Raw genomic sequence first — 17,245 nt, 5'->3', positions numbered from 1 at the left:
ATTTGAGATTTTTTTTTTTTAATAACAAAACAAAATGTGTTTCACGAGGGTGCGGGAGTTGAATTATGATGGTGACACCCAAACAATGAATCCACCTAAAAACTGCGTAAATATTCTTTTAAATGTTTCATGCTCATTTACAAACCCCGAGACTGCCCCCCGCCCCCCATCAAAGGATGCGAGGGGCGGATCGGTCATCGGTCTTGGTGGGGCGAAGCTTCACGGTGGCGAACGGGTTTGTGCCTCTGAAATGAGAGCATGAAATTCATGTGAGTGTTTATCAAATAATCCATTTTTAATTGAATTACCTTGGAAATAGAGGATGCTCAGGTGGGCCGTTAGGTGATAAAGCCTAAAAAAAAAAAAGATTTAATCTCTTTTGGTCGCAGAGATGATATTTAGCATTGTTGAGTTCACCGTCTTCCAGTACCTGTGTGTCGATGGCGGGAGAAACCGGTCTCAAATCCACAGATTCCCGTTGGAGATTCAAGCTCTTTGGTGGAGGGGGCGGAGGAGGCGGAACCTCAGCTACGATTTTTGTCTGAACGGGTTTCGGCTCCACCACCTGCTCCGCCTTCTTCTCAGGAAGCGGAGAGACGAGTCGGAAGTCTACAGATGCTCTGCGATTGGGCGTTGCCGGCGGAGGGACATCGCCGTAACTCCTGCTTTCTGATTGGTCGTTTCGGGTGTCGCCGGGGTCCAGCAGGTTGTTCATACTACTACTCCGGAGAGAGTCGCCACTGAAAATTTAGAAGAATATTAAATGGAAAATAATATCTATAATATAAAAATAATTAATAATAACAAATAATATTTATCACCTGTCGAGATCATCAATGGGGCCGACATAAGCAGCAGGAAACCAGCCCTGCCTGTAGAAGGTGACAAAGAATGAAACAACTCCTTCAAAATTTTTAAAGTCCCAGCAAGGGTTTTAAAAACGTACCTTAAGCTGCTGTCGGTGCGGCCGTACAACCAGCCGTTACGCGGTTCCTGGACCAGCACCGTGACTGTCTCCCCACGGTTGAAAGGCAGCAGCTTGGGGTTGGATGAGGCGGGATGAGACACCAGGACCTTCATGGCACGCCCTCCGGTTAGACCCAGAGATTCCCCCACTGAGCTCGAGCGAGAGCGGCTGGGGAGGGGTGATGGTGCTGAGTTTTGGGGAGCAAACAGAAAGATTACTATACCAATCAAATTCGATTGGGTCTACAAATGGGTACATTTACGCCCATTGTTAACCAGTAGGGGGCAGCAACGCACTTACTGTGTCAGCAACAATGGAAATGAACAGAATGGTCCTGCTCAAGATTTTGGAGCAAATCTTTTGATCTATTTTTTTGTGTATTCACTAAGCAAAGTCATTTGATTGTGGTTATGATCAAGGAAATTTTGTCGAATGTTTAATGGTTTCGAAAAGAGCTGGACAACCCACCTCGTGAGGGCACCTTGCCCAGCGCCTGTTGCTCGCGCCTGGCCCAGGACATGTCATCATCTCTGGCAACGGTCTGGAGCAGGGAGCTCACGGAGCCTCGCAGCTGTAGGGATGCAAAAGAGTCTTTGGTATAAGTTTTTTTTTTTTTAACTGAAAATACTTTTCATCTATCTTTGTCAGGCCGACTTATAAAATGCTTTTCCAGAATAATCTGAATATCCACCTGTTGCAATAATAGCTTTGTGTTCTAGCTAGTAATATGTGTTTTCTATTTTTGTGAAATTTTTGTTTTCCTGGTGTGCCGTGAAATTTCTCGCTTGACTGAACTGACAAAAACCAGTACCTGCGCCTCTTGATCCAAATTAGTGGGAGTCCGAGATCCGGAACCTCTGGTCTCATTGACTTTCTCCTTCCATCCTTCTGCTTTATGCTGGAGAGCCATGCCTGTCTGAATACAGATGAGAAAGGTGATCACCTCATTAAATTCCGGCCTGATCAAACGGCAATAAGCAGAAAAAGGCCTGCAGCAGTTTTGCTTATTAAAGCCCTGCCCTTGCTTGTTTGTGACTTTGACAAATGGTTTGTCGGGACGCATTCGATTAACTTGCTTATTGCAACTTTTGCTTTGTAGAAAGTTGTAGTTGACTTCTGTTTGCTTATACCTTGTTAACAAGGAAGAGGAGTGACTGAGCCAAACCGCAGTGTTTCTCAGCCAGGAAACGATATCGCCTCTCTTCCTCCTTCAGGATCTCCTGCTGGCTCTGTTTCAAGTACTGCATATAGTCGCTGCTCTCCTAGTAGCACATCACGATTTGTGTTCACGGAAATGGGATTCACTTTATCCACAAAGCACAGCGAAAAAAAATGTAAAGCCACATTACCAGAGAGTCCCTGAAGGCTCCCCGTCTTAGCTGCTTCTCCAAAGCCTCTGCCTGGTTCCTCACCTCCAACTCATACACTCGCCGGCTCCCCTGCAGCAGCACAAAAAAAAAATCCTGCAATCCTCAGCAAAACACATTTCCAGTGTTCCACAAAGGCCCTTTGCAGCCTCACCTCGATGTACTCCTCATCCAACTTGACGTTCTTCTCCATGGCTTGTAATACCTCCACTTGGAACCAACGGAACTGCAGCAGGGAGAATGAAAGAATCAGTTGTTTCCATCATCACGTTTGTGGAAATGTGCCATGAGGATGGATGTAAGAGCATCAACGTGTATTATGTGTACTGACCACTCCTTCCATCTCAGCGGTGAGTCTTCGTTGTGTCTCAGATAACTGGATCAGGACATCTCCTGAAACAGGACAGACACATTTGAGAAAAGTTATTATTAAATCACACAAATTACTTCCAACCATGTTTCAACTGCTCTTGAGGACACGAGTAGATTAGGACTGGAAAAAAAAAAAGACTCCTCATTAATAATTTAGCATGTGTCACTCAATAAGACCGCTCATCAAGCTGACCTTCTCAAGTTCTTAGAAGCACGTGCGCTCTCATTAACAGAACCAACCAACCACGTGCGAGAGGTCCCATAGTGAAAGTGACACTGGTGGAAAATACCAAAAGGCACTCGTGCGATCACACAAGTGCACCGTCACGACAGGCTTTTTGTTGTCGTCGCCGAATATCGCAGTAACTTACCGAGAGATCGAGAAGATAGTGTGTGAATGGCCTGGTCGCCCATCTTGGCTACGGCGCTGAAGTAGGCCTCGCTAGAAACAGCTAACGCTGTAAAAACACAGAAAATAAAATATGTGTATAAAATAATCTCTTGAGATCATTGCCGCAAAATACAAATTACTGAAAGGTTTACATGTATGCACACACACACACACCCTGGAAAGCTTTGACATAGCCGTTTCCCAAAGCGACGAGCTTCTGAAGACCCGGGTTGAAATGCTCCATCAGGTTCTGCAGAAGAAGAATGGACGTGTGTAAATTCTGCTCTTAAGCTGAAAGCCAAGATGTGTTAAAGAGTTGATACTCACGGAATAGACGGATAAGGTGGATTTGTGTAGCTGGTCACTGCTGGTTGCCGACATGGTGCGAAACTGAGAACACCTGAGTCGCACTTGAAAAAAAAAAATCCTGTCCTCGACCGAATCCTCTTGCGATGAAAATTCAGCTCAGTCTGTGGATTAGAGCGGGCGAGCGGTCGAGAGAAAAAGGGAGCCACTGATATGAGCTGCCGGGTGAATTATTGATTAGCATGCCTGAAAGAAAAGGAGGCAGAGGACGGCCAACGAGGAAAACGACTGGCTTTATTGTACACATTAAAATGGCGGAAAGATCTGGAAGAGCAACATGGAGCCTTCAAAGTTACTTTACACCGCTGAAGACCCCATGCAGGAGGATTTAGGGGGCCCCTCAAACAGTCTAATTACATCCATCCATTTCCGATCGCTTAAAAGAGTTCACACATCCTCCAGTTGGCCGACGTCGTCGTATATGACTTCGTCGACCCCGTCCTCACTCTGCTTCTGCAGGCAACGACTTACGGCATCCAGTGTGGTTTTCAAGCGACGATCGAGGGCCGAAAGGTGGGGCTCCGTCAGCAGCGGAGCCACGGCGTGCAGGGGATCGTGGGAAAGCGAGGCCCGCATGACATCGCTGAGGCGATACTGCGGCAGAGACAGGAGGCGCAGTCGAAGCCAGGTGGAACGGCGGATTCTAGAATACACACATATATAAATATATATATATATATATATATATATATATATATATATATATATATATATATATATATATATATATATATATATTTATACATACACACACCTGCAACACTGCTCTAATGGTACCAAGATGGACGGCTCGTCTTTGGAGTGGCGCCCGAATCTGCATTGACAACACAGTGAGAACTTAGTTGCTTGGAAAACCAGTGACAGACATTTGAGGAAAAAAACTGCACTCACGCCCGGCCGTTGTCAAGGTGTAACAGGAAGGTGTCATTGCCGAACTTCTCGAATGTTTCGTAGTGGTGTCTGTCCATGTTGCCTAGAAGATGAGTCAGAATTTAAACAGCCATTGTTCAAAATGAGTCGTTCATCAATCTGAACAAGTAAATGAATCACAATTGTGCCACAAACTGTGGAATTTTGAAGAAAAAAAAATTACGATTGTGAACTGGAATAGGTCTGTTGAATGATCCGACAAAGGGAACAAAGCGGCAAGATGTACAGTGACGTCTCTGCTACTTTGTAATGAATCAAACAAAATGGCCGTCGGTTAACATGAAGACAAGACAACCTTTTTAATAAAAAAAACAACATGGATGAATGTATAAGAGCAAATATTTCAACTGCGTATTTGAATGTATCACATGGTACAATAAAAAACATTTCAGTTGTATCTTTAGCCACTGTAAAAAGACTAATTTTCTGCTGTGTTCAAACAAAATGGCACCAACACGGAAACGAGAGTTGCAATTTTATGTTCACCACCTAAAACTCACTTCTTCATTCTAAAAAAAAAAAACAGCTGGGTTAAAAATAACCCAGGTTAAAAAGGGACCAATTTGACCCAACTTTTTGGCTAGGTAGTGCTCAGACATCTTCACAGGAAGCCCTTGACTCAAAAAGTCTGCTCACAAGGCGAACCTTCCGCAAACTACACAAGGAAGGTTCTAACTCGGTAGGAAGCGGAACTGTTGTGATTATGTTAAAATCATCTCGTCCCTCGTCTCCGGTATCCAAGTCCTCTAGATAAATGGGACAATGATAAACTTCATCGGTGTTCCTTGGACGTGGAAAGTGAGCGTCTTTCACGTGTGCCTTGATGCAAATGAGAGGCATGGAGTAAGATTGTGGAGATAGGGAATTTCGTAATGCGGTCCTGTGCTCGTCCCACGATGCTCCTTTTAGTTCCAGGTCGCACAAGTCCACCATATCCTTTGGACGGGGGGTGAATAATGGATCGTCACGAACCTGGAAGGATGAGAAGAACGTGATCCAGTGAGAGCAATAATGGTGTTTGCATTTTAGCGGCAATTAGCATTACCTCAAGGTGGAGAACGATATCGCTGATGTACTTGTGATTTACTTGTGCTGCTTTTCTCCTCAGTGCCACCAGAAAGCCCTTCGCATGGGCGAAAGCAGATAAACGGTAGGCGGCACGCGGTGCCGAATCGTTATCGCGCCACAGGTAAGCGCTGAGAAGCTCCGCCCGTCTCTGTAAACGCGATAATGTGGTGAGCGTGGGGAGGGAGAGGAACGTCTCCGTTATGTATCGAAGCGGCTGTTGGAGGCGAGAAACAAGCGAGGACACCGAGCCGCTCAGCTCGTGCCACTCGGTTAGGAGGAAGTCGTAAAGCGGACTCTGGAAAACGTCCCCGGCGTTTCTTGCTCGGGTTTGGTTTTGTTGCGTGAGGTAATCCTGCAGCGCATCCAGACGCTCTCTGGCCTGGGTAAGTTCTGGTAGGGTCGCCAAAGCACTGCTGGCGAGTCCGTGAGGAATCTGGGAGGCCTGGAGCATCTTGTTCAGATTGCGACTGTTGATTTTGACGATTTCAACCTCCACGTCAGCGCTGAAACCCAACAGAAGAGGCTCGCTGATGTCCTCGGCACGTAGCAGCAGCTGTCCGTCCAGCTTTCGTTGGAGGTTGGCAAAATCTAAAGGCAAAACTTCTTTTCGATCATGCAAAAACTGGATTATTGTGAAAAACTGCGTCACGTTACCGCCGTGCTCAGGGCTGATGATGATATTAGCGAGCGTGTGCGGTCCGCTAGCTTGAGGCGGCGTTGCACTGAAGCAGGTTCCTACAGTGTTTTGGACCACCTCGGAATCCGCAGAGTCCAGAACATGGCCGCCGTGCACAAGGTTGACTAGGAATTTAAAAAAAATCAAAATGATGCAATACATTTGAAAAAAAAATAATTCAATGAATATGTGCATCACCTGCAATGTATTGTAAAGTTTTAATCTTGTCGTGGCACAGACTGGCTGAAGAAACGAGGGCATCCACCAAAGCTACAAGATCTGACTGGCTCCTTCATGGAGGAATAAGTAAAAAAATAAAAAGATTTAAAAGTAATGCAGCACAACACGTTTCCAGTTCTCACCAGCTATAGATTCTGGCCTGGCCCGAGTATTTGTAGGCCTCTCTCTGTAGCAAGACCGAATGGAAGGTTGCACAGCGTAGAAGGAGCTCCTTGTCGTCGGCCGGGCTCCCCGACAGATATTGCAGGGAGCAGCTCAACTCTTCCTTCACGTTCCAGGAGCAGTCACAAACCAGAGGCAGGCCGTGCATTCGCACCGATGCTGGATTCCATCGACATCAGGACTACATTCATTATCACAACATTTGTGACATGGGGTGAAAATAAAGATCCCCAAAGGGGGGGGGGGGGGTCAATTTCAAACCTACCGGGTAAGAAGGTCTGGGTAGTTTCTTCAGTCAGAAACCAAGCTCTGAAATCTGGATGAGGACTATTTATGTGCTTTGTAGCTGCGGGAAAATTAAGAGACAGAGGGTGTAATAAAATAATTTTTAAAAAAAAACACTGTGAACATCTGGTTTAAAGTTTGCAAAGTGTCTTTAAACTGCTTACCTCCATAAGGGGAAAACAGCTGATTGAATCGTGCCACGATTTTAGCATCCCAATGCTCCAGCAGGTGACAATTGTTCAAAACAAACCAGTGACCTTCTCTGATTGATTTTTCCAAAGAAAAGAGGATGAAGTCACAGTCGCAAAGTCCTGCGATGGAAATTACTTTCACCTGGACCATAAATAATTATTATTTTAAAAATGTAGAAAAAAAAACATCTCAATATGGATCCAAATGACATCCCTTACCTCCTTTGTATCTGTTGCCATTGAGGCCAAGAGCTTCACTAAGTGGACAGGCTGAATATTTGTCCACTTATCTTTGGATGGAGGAGGCCACGTTAAGATGATAGGTCCCTTATGCTCCACAAGAAATCTGTAAAGAACCTCAGGGTTGGCGCAATGAGGTGCTGAATGGCGAGGTGGGCGAAACTGGCGGGCCGCCATGGCCTCCGCTAGCACTTGTGTGGAGTGAGGTTGCAAGGTCTTTGTGAGAAGAGCCCGCTGGATCAAGGACAGATGGGAGTGAGAGTCGCATAGAGGTGGTCCTGCTATGACGGAGGAAGGTGAGCGCAGGTATTCTCGCCACTCCTCGCGAGAAGAGGTCAGAGAAGCAGTCAGACCTGTGAAGTCTGGAATCTTCTCTAACCAGAGGAGGTCAGAGTCAACCTGAGGGGATATCAAATGATCCTTTGAGGAACCTGCAGCTGGAGGAATCCCTGCGAATCCCATGAGTAAGGCCGTCCGCTCCGGTTGAGAGCAAAGTTGGTTGGTCTGCATCACGGCCAGAGTTAACAACAACTTGAAAACTGGACCGTGGCTCCTAAAGAGACACGGCCTATAGTAGAACATCAATTTGGCCACCATCTTGTTCCTTATCTCGGGTATTACCCCCCCTAACACCGTCCCAGTGCCGTACGACACGAGCTTACTGGCCTCTTGGGCAAAGACCTCCTGCATCACTACCATGAAGGCAGATAATGGAAAGTAATAAGCGGGGGAGAGGCGGGACACCTCCTGCAGAGCCTGGTAGAAGAGCCAAGCCAGCTTGATTAATTGCTGAGGAGCATCGAGCAAGGGCGCCTGGAACTCCTGCCTCTCATCCACCAGCTGTAACTCCGTCTGAGCGTAAGACATCGATTCCCGGACCTTGACCAATTGCGAGAGGAACTCGGGGGCTTGCATTCGGGTGGTGTCGGACTGCAGGACGGAATCCATCACAGAGTCCTAAAAAAAGATGGCGTCCTGTCAGCTCTCTCGCAGGAGAAAAATGTGATGAGGTCGGAAAAGTGTCGTCATGGAAACGCCTGTCCGACTCACCTCCTCCGTGACCAGCTTCCTCTGCATTAGCTGCTTGTCATTCTGTATCCGCAGGTGTTGAGTCATCAACGCTTTGCACTCCGACCGCAATAGCTGCGTCAGCATGAGTTCCTGGACCTGATCCGAGCTTGGCGAGAGGTCAACCACATCCACCTGAGCCAGTATGGATGGATGGATAGCTGACGAGGAAGAAAGGACGATCAAGAACCGGCTTTTTGAAATCCACATTTTCATCTAAGAGGTGAAGTTCTAGTTGAGGATTCCTACCGCTACTGAGCAGTCGGGCGGGGTAGTGGGTGCTGAGCAAGAGGCAGAAGTCAGGGTTTATCTGCTGGGCAGGCTGGTTTGAACCTGGGGGGCAACTTGCAGCGGGACGGGCCAAAGTTGCGAGAAACTGTGGACTGACTGGAACACGCTCGATGTGAGTAACCAGGATTTTCATGCCTGGAATAAAAACAAGATTTATAGGTGTGAGCTGCCTTTCAAAAAAATGATTGATGATTAAAAATAATGATTCCAGAATTAAATTCAAAAGGTGGATTCATTGGACCACACCTCCAATATGTCCGATATGCTAATTTATTTATTTCTTGATTTGTGTGTGTACATTATTAAACATCATTTAAAAAAAAAAATTGTAAATGGAAGAGACTGCTAAATATTTTACCATTCTTAACTTTCCGCTGTATCAATCCAATTCAAGAAGTTATTCAAAATATACTTGTTTTTTTTTCATTTTAATTTAATCTTAATTACGCATTGACCTCATTCAAGCACGTGGGTTTCCTCTTGTGTAGGAATGGTGCTGTAAAAATAAAATTGCTCAGCCAATAGTGAGTTCTAATCTTTATACTGGTTTAATTTCTAAATATTCATGGGTATTCCCAATTCCAAAATTATACCGCGTAATGATTCCAGTTACCTTTCTCAGCAGCCAGGTCCAACTTGCACATTAGTTTTGGATCATCAGCGCAAACCACGATATCACACTCCAATTCTTTCCCCAGAGTGTCGTCGTCTCCTGTTTCGCCTTCAGAACAGAAAAGTGTTGTTTCTTCTGTATCATTTCAAATGGTGATTCCATAATGGTCTCGAATGAGTATAGAGAACCGACTCCAACCTGTAATGACCCCATTTTTGGAGTTGATCTCCAGATGATGCTTGGTGTCTGCAAGTAGAGGCCAATATTTCACCCAACTCCTCCTGCAGCCCCACAGCAACAGCTTCAACACCAATCTGATGGTTACGCTCTCACGCGTCGGCCACGCTTTCACACCCAACGCCCGACACAGAAGTGGCTGCAGCGTTTCGGACAGAGCGACCGGAAATCCCGAGGTTAGCTGAGGCGGTTCGTCGGTGGAGGTGAACAGGGAGGTTCTGGCATCTCTGGGATTTGGATCGATGATTCCTGTGCGGTACAACACTCTCCACTTGCTCAGCAATTCGGTGCGTACGTCAGCTGAGAAGGGGCCAAAGTAGGAGATGATGGCAGCCAGGAAAATGGCGTCTCCCGGTAATCGTTGTCTCTGCAGCTGTACTTCCTGAAGGAAAACAAAAATATGACGACACATGTACTCATCATGCAAATAACCTTTAACCTTTCATTATGTGGAAAACCCAATCAGTGATGATATCATGGTCTCCCAATGATGTCATCAGCCCAAATAAAAAAACGATGTCTTCATGAATTACCCGAGCTCGATCCCTCCACACTCTTGCGTGTTTCGACAACAGTTCCACGGCATTAGCAGCGGTTCTCTCCAAGGCTTCAGCTTTGCGTAGCAGCAGCAATTTCTCCTCCAGCAATTTCAGCACAGGCTGTAGATCATTATCAAGCTCTTTAAGACAACGTTTTATTCCCTCCATGTGGTCTTGGATCTGCTCAAGTTGCTCTTGCCCCCTTAGAAGCATTAGATCCAGCTGCTTCCTGACCATCAGTTGGTATATCTTCGTACCGCAATTGTTGACGGAAAGGATCCAACGGCATAGAGTCTCGCAGGCCTTACTCACTTCTCGGATGCATTCCGGTACAAAGATGGGGTTTTTAATTAACTCGGCGAGCTGGAGCATTTGGACGTCGATGAGACTGTAGAAGTCAAAATGGACCAGGCACTGGGAAAAAAATAAAATAATTTTTTTAAATACCTCTTTAAATTATAATGAAATGATCCCGTGTCAGATACCTTATACACATTGCATTGTAAAAAGAGTCTTTTTGCATTGTCCCATCCAAAGGGTCGCTCAAAAAGCAAAAGAACGGCATCCATGACCAGCACCACCCCATCAGGCGGATCTCTATAGTGGCGCACCTCCTCCAGGTCTAATGGGTCCAGACTATGGAGCACATCAAGCGCTGCCTGGAAATATGGACTCAGCTGAAAAAAAGAGGGAAAGAATCAGTATCTCTAAATTCATTTATGACCAAAGCATTGTGTCATCAGTGAGGTGTTGCAAATCTATTTGATTCGTCACCTCTTTCTGGGAGTCAGCGATCCGGTCCCCCAGGATTTGAATTTTCCTCTCCTGTTTAGCACATTTAGTTTCAGCTTTTTGAAGCAAATGATTCTGGTCCTCTATGGCTCCAAGGAGCTCATCCACACGCTGAAAGGAGAAGAAGAAAAATATTTGCAAAGACATACAATGTGTACTTTTCGAGTTGTGTACCTTCTGTATCTCGGCAACTATCCCCTGCATTCTCGTTAATTCCTGTTTGTACTTCCTGGCAAGGTTCTCCAATGCGTCCAAATGAGACAGAGCAGTGTTAAGCCTGTACGAACCAAATATTCATCATAGATCAGAAAACAAATTTGAAGCTCACTGCTAAGCTCAACACAAATTGTGAATATTTGGAAAATCAAAACCTGTTGGATCGGCTCTCCAATTCATCTTGCAGAACTTTGCAGATGTAACCAAAATGAGAAATGAAGGCCATAAATGTATAAGGACTAAAAGGTTGCGTCATTAGAAGGACCAGAGCGTACTGATATGCAGACTGGTGGATTCCCGCCATTGCTACGGCCAAGCTAGCTGGTGAGCCTTGTAGTTTCACTGAGGGAGGGGGGGGGGAATCTGCAGTTATTTTATCGTCATCGCCGCTTAACAGAAACAAAATGTTAACTTACAGTTTTGACAAATATCTTTCAGGTGCTGAATAGCAACTTCTTCCAAAGACTGGTTCAACCAAGGCTGGTACATTTCCACACAGCAAAGGCTGAGAGCCTTGGTGGTTTGTGCCTAGGTGACAAAAATACCGTTTTTAATAAAGGACCCATCTACAGTGACGTACGAAGACGTGCAAGAACTTCAAATACAACGCGAGCGATTCAAAAACCTTGTCTTCGTTGTTTCCACGGCTGGCTGATACGACGGCAGGCATCAAGATGAAAACATGCACGTCACGGAGGTTCTGACACAAGTGCCTGTTTAAAAAAGATTCCTTGTCACTACTATCCAAGCAGAGGTGGCAATTAGTTTCGAAACTAACACTTGTTCCTTACTTGTCGAAAATCCAGCTGTCCAAGAGGAATTTTTTCGTTTTATACACAGCGGTCACTCTTGAAACAAGCTTGGCCAGCTCCTGGTCTGTGTAGAGCCCCGGGTAGGAGCTGAGGGCTACCAATAGTTCTTCTCGAACAGAGGAGCTGATATTCTCATGGACCAGTATGATGGTTTCAATTTGGCGAACTCGAGTTTGATTCCCAGCTCGTTTTAAAATGGTATTTAATTCACTTTGGTTACCGGCGTGTACCTCCATCAGGTGGCAGCCTGAGACGTAAGCTGCTAAACGAACGGTGGTTTTACGTCCTGTGCCACTACTTGAGGCCATTAGCAATCCGTGACCTCCTGGAATTAGCAGAGCTCTGAAAATATGCAACATCTGACACATCCTTTGTCTGTGCACAGCATATTTGAATGCAAAATGGCGATCGAGATCATCTTTGTCTTTCACATCAAAGTGTGAGAAGAGGTGATCTATCAGCACGCTGAGATTTTGTGGTTGATATGAGCTACTCTTGAACATGGGGAAATGATTTCTAATAAGCTCCGGGCCATACGTAAGGTTCGGCACAGCTTCCAGCAAGCGCTGAAGAAACGTTGCCTCCATATCGGGGTTAGATTGCACTCGAAAGTGGGTTGTTGCCGCTTTGGTGATGAGTGACTGCAGTTGACTTCTTCCATCCTCCGAGTTCATCCGATCACCAAATGTACGCATGCACTCGTGCGTCCAGAGATGGAGAATGCTGAGCTCCATAGCTAAAGGCTCTTGAGGAACCGGGGAACATTTCGATTTGAACTTCGGGTTAAGCGGCTCTGGTTTTGGAAGGACTGGCTGCCATAAGCACATCCCTTGAAAGACCTTCTTCAGGTCATGGTGAGAGAATAAAAAATAAGGATTTTTCTTAGTGGGCTGGAAATTGTCGCAAACATCTTCATATAAATTCTCCGTCGCGTTGATGATGGAACGTATCGTGTCCGACACGCTCGGGAGGAATGGTGCGTCCCTGAGCCACAGTTTAAGCTGAGGCGAATGAATCGAAAATATCGCCTCCGCGGTTGAGCTCGGAAGAGCGAAGACGGAGAACAGACGCGACAGCCTGGACGATATTACGCTAACGTGGGGGTTGTCCAGCTCAAAGACACAACAGGTAGCCAGGTAGCTGATGAATCCAGGACTGAGCACCTTGAAGCGGTCACAATCAAATGCCACCACTCCTCCTTTCGAAATACTTTGGCGTAGAGTCTCTAAGATTTTCGAAGTCTTCCCAGTCACATCTTTTGAAAAGGAACATGATGATTAAAATTCAGGACGTTAAAGTTATTTGGTAGCGTACTGACTCACCGCGAGGCGTCTCATGGAGGTCATCCACATAAAGCGTTAGGCCTGGTTGCTTGGCCATGACCCCCTTGGTTTTTTGACAGCTCTTCTGGAAGCTAATTCCACACAGCAAATGGCGTAAGTCTGTGGGAGCCTGCATAGAACGAGCTGGAACTTTAATGTGCGGCTTATCGAAACACAGCAAGGTGTTGCAGACGGTCGATTTTCCGGAACCAGGTTCTCCTGCCAGCAGCACCGGCTGAATTGCCTCCAACATGACGGAAAGCAGGCAGGTATATTTCCAGTGCTGTGTGAAGATGGTGATAATTGATAATTAGGTATGGATAATAAATCATTCAAAACTAACCTTGGGAGTGATGTACTTTGTTAATAATGTATTGTTAGAGTAGATCTTGTTGTCGATATTAAAGAAGAACTCAAAGACGGTTCCTACGTCCGGAACCTTAATTTGAGATCGACTGTCAAGCAGTGCTTGGCGGGCAATGGTGTCAAACTGAGGCCAAAGTCTGAAAAAAATAAATGTCGAAGAAAATAAGTCGCTTGGATTTTGCATATTATAAATGTAAGGTCATAAGAAGATGAATTGATGACCTACCGAGGATGAAGATGTCCGCCAAAGCCCCAAATGTAAGCCAATAGAAAAAGATCTTGATTGATATTAAAATCTGGAGGTTTATCTGCTGGAATAATCGTTGATAAAAGTAAATAACGTGTGTGTGTAAAATGATTCGGATATTTGTAGATTTGCAAATACCTTTTGAGTCTTTTTGTGCCGTGGCTTGATTGCTGTTCCGTTTGCTGGTAAAATGATGCAGGAGGGCACGCAGGATTCGAACGAAGGATGTGATTTCTACCAAGCCGTCCGCTGAGGCTTGACCTTTATTCCAAATCTTCTTCTTCTTCAACAAATTGAGAGTGCTGGAGAAAAGATCTTCTGAGAGCTGAGTCCACATTTCCAGGGTGGCTTGATCCAGTGTGAACCCAAAATGGAGAGAATCCATTTCGCTCTTCCACACCGACTTCCAAACATCGGCGCCGGAAAAGTAGATAAGACTGCAACGGGTCACCGCAGAGGGGCTCGCGTCACTTAAGTCGGTGGTCTCCACAAGGAACTTGAATCGTGATTTAGGCGACATGATCGTTTCACCAGATGGGAGGCTTAAAAATGGCTTTGCAAGATCACTCAGTGTGCTTAGGTGATCTAGCCAGCAGGGTTTTCCAAATGGCTCTCCATCCATTACCAACCATTTGGTCGTATGACTCGACTCGCGCATTTCTAATTTTCCAGAATTTCGTCTTTCGGAATCTCTCAACGCCTTGGTCACAGCTCCATCTTGCCAGCCGGATTCATCGCAGAATCCACCAAATAATTCCTCATGGGACATGGCGTTTGGAAATAAGACCACGGTGTTGACGAAGCTCCAATCTGAAGCAGCTTTCAGTAGTTTTGCCTCGGTGGTATCCACGTTTTCATCTTGGTCTTCTGTTTTATTTGCGAGGCGACTGAGGCCTCCTGCCAGAGCATTGTAACAGGTTGATTTTCCACTTCCGCTAGGTCCGAGAAGAATAACTGCATGAGAGAAACTCAAGGTCTGGTAGAGTCTAAGAGCTTGGCGAATAGTTTCAGAGTCAGAGTGCAAGAGGAGCTGATCTAATTCTTCTGACACGGCTTCTTGAAGTTGGTAGTTTGGTTCATCTTGAGTGTATTTTTGAATATAAGGGAACTGACACGCGATAGGAAACAATTCTTTGACGATGGAGTTGAAGCGTGAGACTTTCTTTGGTGCATGCATCAATGGTGATAAGACTGAATGGATCGCTTGGACAACAGCTATCTCCTCCAATAATCCAGGGAAAATCGCTTGCTCTTCATCCTCACTCAGATCGTTTTCTGGAGATTTAAGGATCGTTCGTAATACAAAGGACTGTCTGGCCCGACCTGAAAATTTCTCATCTCGGAGGATTCGTTTTAATCGTTTCTTGGAGGCGGATGTGATATTCTGCAGAATGACAAGATGGCTACTCGGGTTTTGTGTCACAAAGTGAGGCAGGCACAGCGAGTCCTTGCTGATGCTGATGAGGGATACCAGACGTTGACTCAAACACTTGGCTTGTTTAAAACCAAAGGAAGTCAGCATGATCTCCACAATGATCCTGTTATCGGGACAGGTCAATGTCACAGGTCTGGTTGAAAATCGCAAACTTTGTGAAATTTCAGAGGATGAAATCAGAACGCTTGCGTAGTTGGGGCTGACAGAAGTGCCGATCCCTGAGAATAGCATTGAGAATTCTCGATTAAACATCTTTCCACGCTCGTTGCTCTTTCTTGACCATCCGACAAACGACTGGTAGATGTCCTCAAAGTGTTGTGCCAGTGATGCCTGGACACTTTGAAGCAACAAGTCCACAGAGTCCAGCACTAACCAGGCACCTGTCAAAAGAGCACCTAGGAGCATCTTTTGAAAAATATCAGCCTTCATATTTGGAGAGCAGTTTAGCATCACAACATGTCTCCCCAATGCTTTGCCTAGAAGAACCACGGTATTTGTCTTCCCTGAAGACCAAGGTCCATTGACAAATCCACATCTATAGCTCTTCACGGCAAGGAGAAGCCCCAATATCACTCGATCTGTGCAGGGAGTATGGACCATTCCAAAGTCTTCTGGACCAAAATACTCATAACCATACGCGAGTCTGTGGCCCAAAATGTCCACGTAACATTTCGGACCATCACTGGGATTCTGATCTTCTGAGCTTATAGAGTACTTGAGAGAACTCAGCCACTCGAAAGATAACGCCGGCTGACACTGGACGTGCATGAGTTGCGTTAGTTGCTCCTCATGTTTAATTCGAAGGAGCACCAAAGCACGTAAGCACGTCATTGAGTATTTCGAAAGTTCTCCGTCGTCGTTCGACCTTGCGACTGCATCCCTTGTGGCCTGGCAAAAATGTTCCAGTTGTGCACTGTTGAATGCTTTCATCTGACTTATCTTAACGTTGCTTGAGTCCTGGAAAGCTTGATGAAGCTCACTGCACCAGACCACCTCCTCTGCTACAAGAAGACACTGAAGAGGATATTTCAACGTCATATCAAGCACAGGTGAAACGTGTTCACGAGAGTCGTTATTCGGCGGGTCTTGATGGTTGATCCATTCGAGTTGTTTTCGTTCATCAGCACACTGACTTAGGAGATGTTCCATGGTTAACTTGAGTTGATCCTGAAACCTACTCAGCCAAATCAAAACATTGCGATTCGGTTCCACTGGAGAAAGGAAGCTAATGTGCTCCTGGAGGTTTCCAAAAACCCCGAAAACCCGAGTCGGGGTGTCAGGTGTATCCTGTGGTTCCACCGAGACAGATGTGTCCAGCCACTGAACCCCTTTGAAGAATTTCCGTACAAAAGGTAACAGAGATACGGGTGTTGGTTGTAAAGAGAGAAGTTCCACTACTTCCATCTCACTGAGGAAGTAAAGTCTGGGGAATAATTTGCAGCGAGCGTGGAGACGGTTTGCCATCTGCTTGGCAATAGCATTCAATGTGGACAGATCGTTGAGGAGAATTTGGCAGAGGTTAGCGCCATGAGGATTTTCCATTCCTGCTTTGGGACGAACAAGATTCAACACATTGGGGTGAGATGAGTTGAACCTTATCATGGTCTTGAAACGCTCATCGATTGATCGGAATTGTGCCAGCTGGGAGAAAAAAAAAATGGTTTTCATTGAATTGGAGATCTTTGGGTTCGGACAAAATGGAAATTTGGCACATACCAAATCCCATCTTTGAACAGCTAAGGTTCTTTCTTGAAATATGTTGGTTAGGAAGATCCATTCTTGCTGGTAGATATCAAACAAATGCAACAACTTCTCTAGATGGACAGAAGAGTTTTGAAATAACAACAATTTAAAATTTAATACAGGAGCTATAGAAGAAAATATTTACCAAGTTCTTGAAGTATGTGCAACCACTCTTCCACGTGTGACCTAAAGTCAACACTGTGCCGTGACTGATGCATGTTTGATAAAATCATCAAATCCTTTTCGAGGTCAGTGAAGAGAAATTCTAGGCCTGGCAAAAGTAAAAAAAATTTAAAAAATCCTGCTTTT

General features: G+C 45.5%; 3 protein-coding genes across 3 annotated transcripts in view; all 3 read right to left on the bottom strand.

Annotated features, from left to right (window-relative positions):
• Nucleotide 1: 1 nt before the first annotated feature.
• On the bottom strand, nucleotides 2-4,066 carry baiap2l2b (BAR/IMD domain containing adaptor protein 2 like 2b). Its single transcript, XM_049721733.2, has 15 exons — nucleotides 3,935-4,066; nucleotides 3,425-3,567; nucleotides 3,272-3,347; nucleotides 3,078-3,164; nucleotides 2,666-2,727; nucleotides 2,489-2,560; nucleotides 2,317-2,406; nucleotides 2,098-2,229; nucleotides 1,779-1,883; nucleotides 1,436-1,538; nucleotides 947-1,154; nucleotides 822-872; nucleotides 431-740; nucleotides 309-352; nucleotides 2-245 (listed from the first exon to the last, which is right to left on the bottom strand). Exons 2-15 carry the CDS (start codon nucleotides 3,476-3,478, stop codon nucleotides 170-172), a joined length of 1,470 nt encoding a protein of 489 aa, XP_049577690.1. The 5' UTR covers nucleotides 3,479-3,567; nucleotides 3,935-4,066; the 3' UTR covers nucleotides 2-169.
• The window catches only part of LOC125969545 (extracellular serine/threonine protein kinase FAM20C-like), a 26,076-nt gene continuing 12,508 nt past the window's right edge, over nucleotides 3,678-17,245 (bottom strand). The window contains exons 11-13 of the mRNA XM_049721732.1: nucleotides 4,355-4,436; nucleotides 4,218-4,277; nucleotides 3,678-4,106 (exon numbers count right to left, since the gene is read on the bottom strand). Coding sequence (XP_049577689.1) covers nucleotides 3,851-4,106; nucleotides 4,218-4,277; nucleotides 4,355-4,436 — 398 coding nt within the window. The 3' untranslated portion in view covers nucleotides 3,678-3,850. The remainder of the gene's footprint in view (nucleotides 4,107-4,217; nucleotides 4,278-4,354; nucleotides 4,437-17,245) is intronic.
• Nucleotides 4,668-17,245, bottom strand: part of LOC125969552 (dynein heavy chain domain-containing protein 1) — an 18,233-nt gene continuing 5,655 nt past the window's right edge. The window contains exons 20-45 of the mRNA XM_049721743.2: nucleotides 17,082-17,207; nucleotides 16,910-17,007; nucleotides 13,897-16,834; nucleotides 13,738-13,819; nucleotides 13,489-13,648; nucleotides 13,146-13,428; nucleotides 11,803-13,078; nucleotides 11,637-11,724; nucleotides 11,428-11,539; nucleotides 11,167-11,353; nucleotides 10,970-11,072; nucleotides 10,778-10,906; nucleotides 10,489-10,680; nucleotides 9,998-10,417; nucleotides 9,426-9,846; nucleotides 9,228-9,335; nucleotides 8,573-8,749; nucleotides 8,306-8,484; nucleotides 7,235-8,212; nucleotides 6,989-7,157; nucleotides 6,805-6,885; nucleotides 6,500-6,698; nucleotides 6,336-6,427; nucleotides 6,116-6,262; nucleotides 5,439-6,049; nucleotides 4,668-5,365 (exon numbers count right to left, since the gene is read on the bottom strand). Coding sequence (XP_049577700.1) covers nucleotides 4,985-5,365; nucleotides 5,439-6,049; nucleotides 6,116-6,262; nucleotides 6,336-6,427; nucleotides 6,500-6,698; nucleotides 6,805-6,885; nucleotides 6,989-7,157; nucleotides 7,235-8,212; nucleotides 8,306-8,484; nucleotides 8,573-8,749; nucleotides 9,228-9,335; nucleotides 9,426-9,846; nucleotides 9,998-10,417; nucleotides 10,489-10,680; nucleotides 10,778-10,906; nucleotides 10,970-11,072; nucleotides 11,167-11,353; nucleotides 11,428-11,539; nucleotides 11,637-11,724; nucleotides 11,803-13,078; nucleotides 13,146-13,428; nucleotides 13,489-13,648; nucleotides 13,738-13,819; nucleotides 13,897-16,834; nucleotides 16,910-17,007; nucleotides 17,082-17,207 — 9,737 coding nt within the window. The 3' untranslated portion in view covers nucleotides 4,668-4,984. The remainder of the gene's footprint in view (nucleotides 5,366-5,438; nucleotides 6,050-6,115; nucleotides 6,263-6,335; nucleotides 6,428-6,499; nucleotides 6,699-6,804; nucleotides 6,886-6,988; nucleotides 7,158-7,234; nucleotides 8,213-8,305; nucleotides 8,485-8,572; nucleotides 8,750-9,227; nucleotides 9,336-9,425; nucleotides 9,847-9,997; nucleotides 10,418-10,488; nucleotides 10,681-10,777; nucleotides 10,907-10,969; nucleotides 11,073-11,166; nucleotides 11,354-11,427; nucleotides 11,540-11,636; nucleotides 11,725-11,802; nucleotides 13,079-13,145; nucleotides 13,429-13,488; nucleotides 13,649-13,737; nucleotides 13,820-13,896; nucleotides 16,835-16,909; nucleotides 17,008-17,081; nucleotides 17,208-17,245) is intronic.

The sequence above is a fragment of the Syngnathus scovelli genome, chromosome 5 (genome assembly GCF_024217435.2).
Source record: "Syngnathus scovelli strain Florida chromosome 5, RoL_Ssco_1.2, whole genome shotgun sequence".
Lineage (NCBI taxonomy): Eukaryota > Metazoa > Chordata > Actinopteri > Syngnathiformes > Syngnathidae > Syngnathus > Syngnathus scovelli.
The sequence above is the reverse complement of the archived record's forward strand: the minus strand, read 5'-3'. Positions and strand labels throughout refer to the sequence as shown.

Bases quoted from the DNA above. Each gene is read 5' to 3' on its own strand.
- baiap2l2b (XM_049721733.2), bottom strand. From the start codon at position 3,478: ATGTCGGCAACCAGCAGTGACCAGCTACACAAATCCACCTTATCCGTC. The intron at 2,407-2,488 runs GTGAGGCTGCAA...GTGCTGCTGCAG, and splicing joins TGGATGAGGAGTACATCGAG to GGGAGCCGGCGAGTGTATGA. The intron at 1,539-1,778 runs GTACTGGTTTTT...GCATCCCTACAG, and splicing joins ATTTGGATCAAGAGGCGCAG to CTGCGAGGCTCCGTGAGCTC.